This window comes from Nomascus leucogenys, chromosome 4 (genome assembly GCF_006542625.1).
Source record: "Nomascus leucogenys isolate Asia chromosome 4, Asia_NLE_v1, whole genome shotgun sequence".
Taxonomy (NCBI): Eukaryota; Metazoa; Chordata; class Mammalia; order Primates; family Hylobatidae; genus Nomascus; species Nomascus leucogenys.
The window spans coordinates 82,469,322-82,475,321 of record NC_044384.1 but is presented as its reverse complement, the minus strand read 5'-3'; the positions used below and the strand labels follow the sequence as shown (position 1 = coordinate 82,475,321).

The window sequence follows — 6,000 nt, the reverse complement described above, 5'->3', positions numbered from 1 at the left end:
AGAACACTGTCACCATATCCACTGCACTACAACAGCTATATCTTTTTTCTTTGCTCCCCACAAGAGTATGAGCCCCAAGGAGGCAGGAATTTTTGTACTGTGTTCCCTGCTGTGACCCCATAACAGGGACAGTTTCTGGCACGTGCTGAGTGTTCAACAAATTCTTGAATGCATGACCTCTAGTATCCTTTAGAAATACCTTTTAAAAACCAGACCATCCCACCCCCACTCTCCGTGAAAGGCCAAGTCTGCAAAAACAGGAAAACTATGTTTGGCCAGAGCCCTTTGCTGAAGGAGATGAAGTTAAGAGTCGGCAAGACCCAAGATGTCCAGAGAGCCCCGTGGCCCAGCGTGGGTGAGGCATGGGTGCTATCCCAGCCCTGATACCTCCATGCTGTTGACTTTGGGAGGCCCCCTTTCCTCTGGCCCTTGGACCCTACATAAATTATGAAGGAGTTGGAGCAGATGCATGGGAGGGGAGGAAGGAGAGAAATTCCTGCTATGAGAGAAGCAGAGGGAAGACAAGACTTCACCATGCAGGGGTGACTTTTATTTGAAGGCAGAAAACACCCTATTTGGGGGTTCACTTATAATCTGCAACAGTTTTTTTTTGTTTGTTTTGTTTTTTTTTAAAAAGGGGAAAAAAAGAGAAAAATCAGAAGCCAACGGGCCTGGGAAGGAAAGGAGAAGGGTAGTGGGTCCATGTCAGGCTGGGGTCAGGCCGCATAGGGGAAGCGGAGCAGCAGCCCTTCGTGAGGCTCCAGTTTCAGGCGTTCCAGCTCAAGAGGGGAGCCCTCCTCACGGCCTGGCTGGGTGCTGAGCAGGAGGTCAGCCTTGGCTGGCAGGCTGGTGCTGGCAGGCAGGTCAGAGGCCTGCAGCCCAGCCGAGAGGCCCACATCCCCAAAGTTAAGCACTACCAGAAAACGCTCATTCTGGTCCCAGTGGCGGATATAGGAGAAGAGTCCAGGCCCAGCAGAGAATGCATGGAAGTCCCCATGCAGTAGGGAGCGCTCCTTACTCCGCTGGTCACTCAGCCGCCGGAACAAGGAAAGGAGGGAGCCAGGGTCTCCACTCTGGCCCTAAGAATGATAAAAACATAGCAGAAGCACGTGAGGGGCTCCCCTGGGTACAGACTTCTACAAGTCCAGCCCACCCTCCACCAGTCAGGTTCTACCCATCTAGAACTCTTACCTTCACAGTCATGTTGGCACTTACAGCCCCTGGGATGTCAGGGAAGCTGGACTCATCCCACAGCATGACTGGAGCCTCCACAGGCTGAAAAGCAGAGAAAAATAGGACTTTAAAAAGGCCTGGGGTCAGGCATGGTGGCTCACATCTGTAATTCCAGCAGTCTGGGAAGTCAAAGCAAGAGGATCGCTTGAGCCCAGGCATTTGAAACCAGCCTCGGCAACATAATGAGCCCTCATCTCTACTACAAAATTTTAAAAAATTAGCTGGGTGTAGTGTTACATCCCTATAGTCCCAGCTACTGGGGAGGCTGAGAAGGGAGGATCACTTGAACCCAGGAATTTGAGCTTGCAGTGAGCCATGACTGCACCACTGTACTCCAGCCTGGGCAACAGAGTGAGACCCTGTCTCAAAAAAAAGCCCTGGGCCCATTGTCCCGTATCCCTCTTCCCATTCCCATCCTCACCAATATATAACCTCCCCAACTCATGTCTGGCTAACTTTTTTATTTTTTTGAGACAGAGTCTCGCTCTGTTCAGGCTGGAGTGCAATGGCACAATCTTGGCTTACTGCAATCTCTGCCTCCTGGGTTCAAGCGATTCTCCTGCCTCAGCCTCCCGAGTAGCTGACCATACGTGCGCACCACCACACCCAGCTAATTTTTTCGTATTTTTAGTAAAGACAGGGTTTCACCATGTTGGCTAGGCTGGTCTCAGGTGATCCACCCACCTTGGCCTCCCAAAGTGCTGGGATTACAGGCATAAGCCACCACGCCCGGCCTGGCTAACTTCTACTGGACAAGTGAGGCAGGCTCCCACCTCAGGGTCCTCACACATACACACCTATAGTCCCAGCACTTTGGGAGGTCAGGGCAGGCAGATCCATTGAGCCTAGGAGTTGGAGACCAGCCTGGGCAACAATAGTGAAAGCCTGTCTCTACAAAAATTAGCTGGGCATGGTGGTGTGCACCTGTATTCCCAGCTACTCGGGAAGCTGAGGCGGGAGTATCACTTGAACCCAAGAGGCAGAGGTTGCAGTGAGACATAATCGCACCACTGCAATCCAGCCAGATCAACAGAGCAAGACCCTGTCTCCAAAAAAAAAGATCAGCTGGGCATGATGGCACGCACCTATCTATGGTACGTATCCCAGCTACTCAGGAGGCTGAGATGCGATGATCACTTCAGCCTGGGAGGCGGAGGCTGCAATGAACCAAGATCATGCCACTGCACTCCAGCCTGGGCAACATAGGGAAATGCTGTCTTAAAAACAAAAACAAAAAAACAAAACAAAAAAAGTCGGGCATCAACAGTAACCCTGTGTCTAAAGCTAGTGAATGCCTTTGTAGTAGTATGTAGTAGTATCCCTCCCTACCATGTATTTCTTTCTTTCTTTTTCTTTTTTTTTTTTTGGAGAAGGAGTCTCCCTCTGTCGCCCAGGCTGAAGTGCAGTGGCACAATCTCAGTTCACTGCAACCTCTGCCTCCCGGTTCAAGCGATTCTCTTGCCTCAGCCTCCCCAGTAGCTGGGACTACAGGAGTGCACCACCATGCCTGGCTAATTTTTGTATTTTTAGTAGAGACTGGGTTTCACCCTGTTGGCCTGGTTTCGAACTCCTTACCTCCAATAATCCACCCGCCTCGGACTCCCAAAGTGCTAGGATTACAGGCATGAGTCACCATGCCCAGCCACTGCCATGTACTTCTCCACTTATTTGTCTGGCTCCCTCACTAAACTATGAGCTCCTGAGGGCACAGAGCCTAGCACAGTACCCACTGTCCAAAGAATAAAGGAATGAATAAATGAATGGTGGCTACCATAGCAAACATCTGCCAGGTACCAGGCATTACCATTAAAAACATGCCCTCGTTTAATCCTAACCACCCTTCAAAAAATGCAGTAACACAAGGGATGAACAAAATTCAGAAAGGTAAAATAATTTGCCCAAAGCCACATAGCTACTCAACTACTCAGCTACTGACTAGGAATCAAACACGTTTTCACCCCAAGGCTCACGTCTATCTGCCGCCATCCCCAGAATCATCACTGTAAGATGGATAAACAACCTCCCTGTGACAGAAAGACAGCACGCAGTACCTGTCCAGGAAGGGCAGCCGCATCCAGGCCAATCTCATCCCCATAGCTGAAAACAGGGGTCCCTGGCAGGGTGAAGAGCATCAGCTGGTAGAGTCGAAGAAGTTGAGCCGGCAAGAAGGAAGTCAGGAGCCTTGCCTGAGACAACTACAGGGAGAGACACTCCAGTGAGCCTCATAACCCACCTCTGCCTCTGTCTCCCAACAACCCTTTCTTCTCCCATCTGCCCCCTTTCCCACCAGCATGGTACTCACACTCCAGCTGCACCAGCGATTGCCAGTGGCATTCAAATACTGTGTGACTAGGGATTTTGTATGCTCCCCAGTAGAACCAGAATCAGACAGGTATGAACTAGTCAACAGCAAATCTTTGTTGGATTCGAGTAGGCTCAGGATCTGCTGAAGGTCGGAGGAGTTAGTCCCCGCAATCAAGAGCCTGCAGAGGGGAGGGAGAGGGTCAAGGTTAGTATAAGAAAGAAAGAATGGGGCCGGGCGCAGTGGCTCACGCCTGGAATCCCAACAATTTGGGAGGCCGAGACGGGTGGATCACTTGAGGTCAGGAGTTCAAAACCAGCTTGACCAACATGGAGAAACCCCGTCTCTACTAAAAACACAAAATTAGCCAGGTGTGGTGGCCCGCGTCTGTAATCCCAGCTACTTGGGATGCTGAGGCAGGAGAATCGCTTGAACCAAGGAGGCAGAGGTTGCAGTGAGCCAAGATCACGCCATTGCACCCCAGCCTGGGCAAAAAGAGCAAAGCTCCATCTCAAAAAAAAAAAAAAAAAAAAAAAAGCAAAAGAAAGAAAGAATAAAGGTAAAGAAAATTCTCTAGACTAGGAATCCCCCCTTCTTAGGCCTAGCACTCCACTGAGGGGTTCCCACAATGGAGCTGAGTCAGCAGAATGGCGCCTGCACCCACCTGTCTTCACTGAAGCCCTTGGTGATGTTTTGCCACTCAGCCAAGAATGAGGATGCATCCTAGAAAGAAAAAAGCAGAATCAAGGACCAGAGAATATTACTAGGCTCTAGCTGAGTCCCTCTGTTCTCTCCCAAGCTTTGTCCCTAATGTGGAAAGGGAACTCACCTTCAGATTCTCTATGTCCCGAACCTGGAACCCATCCACGCCAGCTTGCAGCCAAAACTCCAGAGCATCCTATAGGGGGCAGAAGAATACAGGACAGACATCAGTTCTCAGGAAAAGGCTCAGAAAATTCCAGCCCACACTAAACCTCACCTACCACACACCTCCCCCGCCCCCGCCGGAGCTGGGGAGAGTCCTGTGCCTTGCCTGGGTCTTCTCCACCTGCACTACAAAGGCTTAGCCTTTGGACCCCTCCAGCTCTACCCTTCCACTGATTTTCTTAGTGCTACAGCATTTTAGTTCTCTATTCTTGCCTCTGGCAAATCACACAGCTTCAACTTTGAAAGCCACAGAAAAGGCCCCAGAGAAAATGTATGTCCATAAACATAACTTTGTTTAACACTTAGCATTGGAATGTTAGCGTACGTACTTTAGAGATGAAGAAACAGACCCAGAGAAGCAGGGAGACGTGTCCATAGTCATAATCAGTGAGCAGGAGACAGGATCTAAAATGTCAGTCAAGATCCCCCCTCTCCCACTTTCCTGAGGCCTGGGGAAGGTGTGAGTACAATAACTGCTCAAAGCAAGGCCAAGGATGAAAGATTGAAATTCAAAGCACAGCCCCAGGGCAGTTTAGATTTGAAAAAAGGCCAGTGCTGCTGAATGGAATCCTGGCAGTCCTGCACACACTGCGGAACTTCACCCCCACTCTCCTTTTCTTCCCTTCTCTGGGCCATGTACTCTCTCCTCTGGTCTCCATTTCCATCTGAGGGTACCGCCCCTCATGCCAAACCATCCAAAAACATTCCCTCATCAGCAACTTTTAAAGGGTCCCCTAGTAACTAGCAAGGCCTAAACTGGATGATCCCGGGGTCCTACCCAAATGCTGGGAGTCCAGAATTCTATCTTAGTATCACAGCTACCAGCAGTGTCAGTATCTGCTTCCATTTTTGTTCTACCCATTCTGAATAGGTCAGTGTCCTAGCACCCAGACATCAGGAGCTAGGGTGACATTCAAAGCACTACTCCTAGCCTGCTGGGTACAGATTTGAGCCTATGGCAAATTAGATACCTTGTATGGTTATACAGGGAATTGGAAAACATCTATAAAATACTTGGCATAGTCCCAGACACATAGGAGTACCCCAGTGCTTATAATTTCAGACTGGGCTCTATTCCAAACACATCAAACAAGAACTGGGAAACCAGGCAGGACAGGATTCTCACAGAGAAAGGGCTTCCTCTCCCAAAAGAAAGAAAAATCAAACTTCCAGACTGACGTCTGAGAAGGTCCCTTCCTGGCCCTGTCTCATCCTCAGAGTCAAGGAAATAAGAAAAATTAGAGGTCAGAGGCCGGGCGCGGTGGCTCACGCTTGTAATCCCAGCACTTTGGGAGGCCGAGGCGGGCGGATCACGAGGTCAGGAGATCGAGACCACGGTGAAACCCCGTCTCTACTAAAAATACAAAAAAAAAAAAAAATTAGCCGGGCGTGGTGGCGGGCGCCTGTAGTCCCAGCTACTCGGAGAGGCTGAGGCAGGAGAATGGCGTGAACACGGGAGGCGGAGCTTGCAGTGAGCCGAGATAGTGCCACTGCACTCCAGCCTGGGCGACAGAGCGAGACTCCGTCTCAAAAAAAAA

General features: G+C 50.1%; 1 protein-coding gene across 2 annotated transcripts in view; it reads right to left on the bottom strand.

The window, feature by feature from the left end:
* Window positions 1–511: 511 nt before the first annotated feature.
* The window catches only part of SLC3A2 (solute carrier family 3 member 2), a 32,536-nt gene continuing 27,047 nt past the window's right edge, over window positions 512–6,000 (bottom strand). For both annotated transcript variants that reach the window (XM_003274109.3, XM_030810998.1), the window contains 6 exons: window positions 4,365–4,433; window positions 4,200–4,258; window positions 3,536–3,716; window positions 3,285–3,428; window positions 1,192–1,275; window positions 512–1,079 (listed from right to left, as the gene is read on the bottom strand). In XM_003274109.3, the coding sequence (XP_003274157.1) occupies window positions 717–1,079; window positions 1,192–1,275; window positions 3,285–3,428; window positions 3,536–3,716; window positions 4,200–4,258; window positions 4,365–4,433 (900 nt within the window). In that variant the 3' untranslated portion in view covers window positions 512–716. The remainder of the gene's footprint in view (window positions 1,080–1,191; window positions 1,276–3,284; window positions 3,429–3,535; window positions 3,717–4,199; window positions 4,259–4,364; window positions 4,434–6,000) is intronic.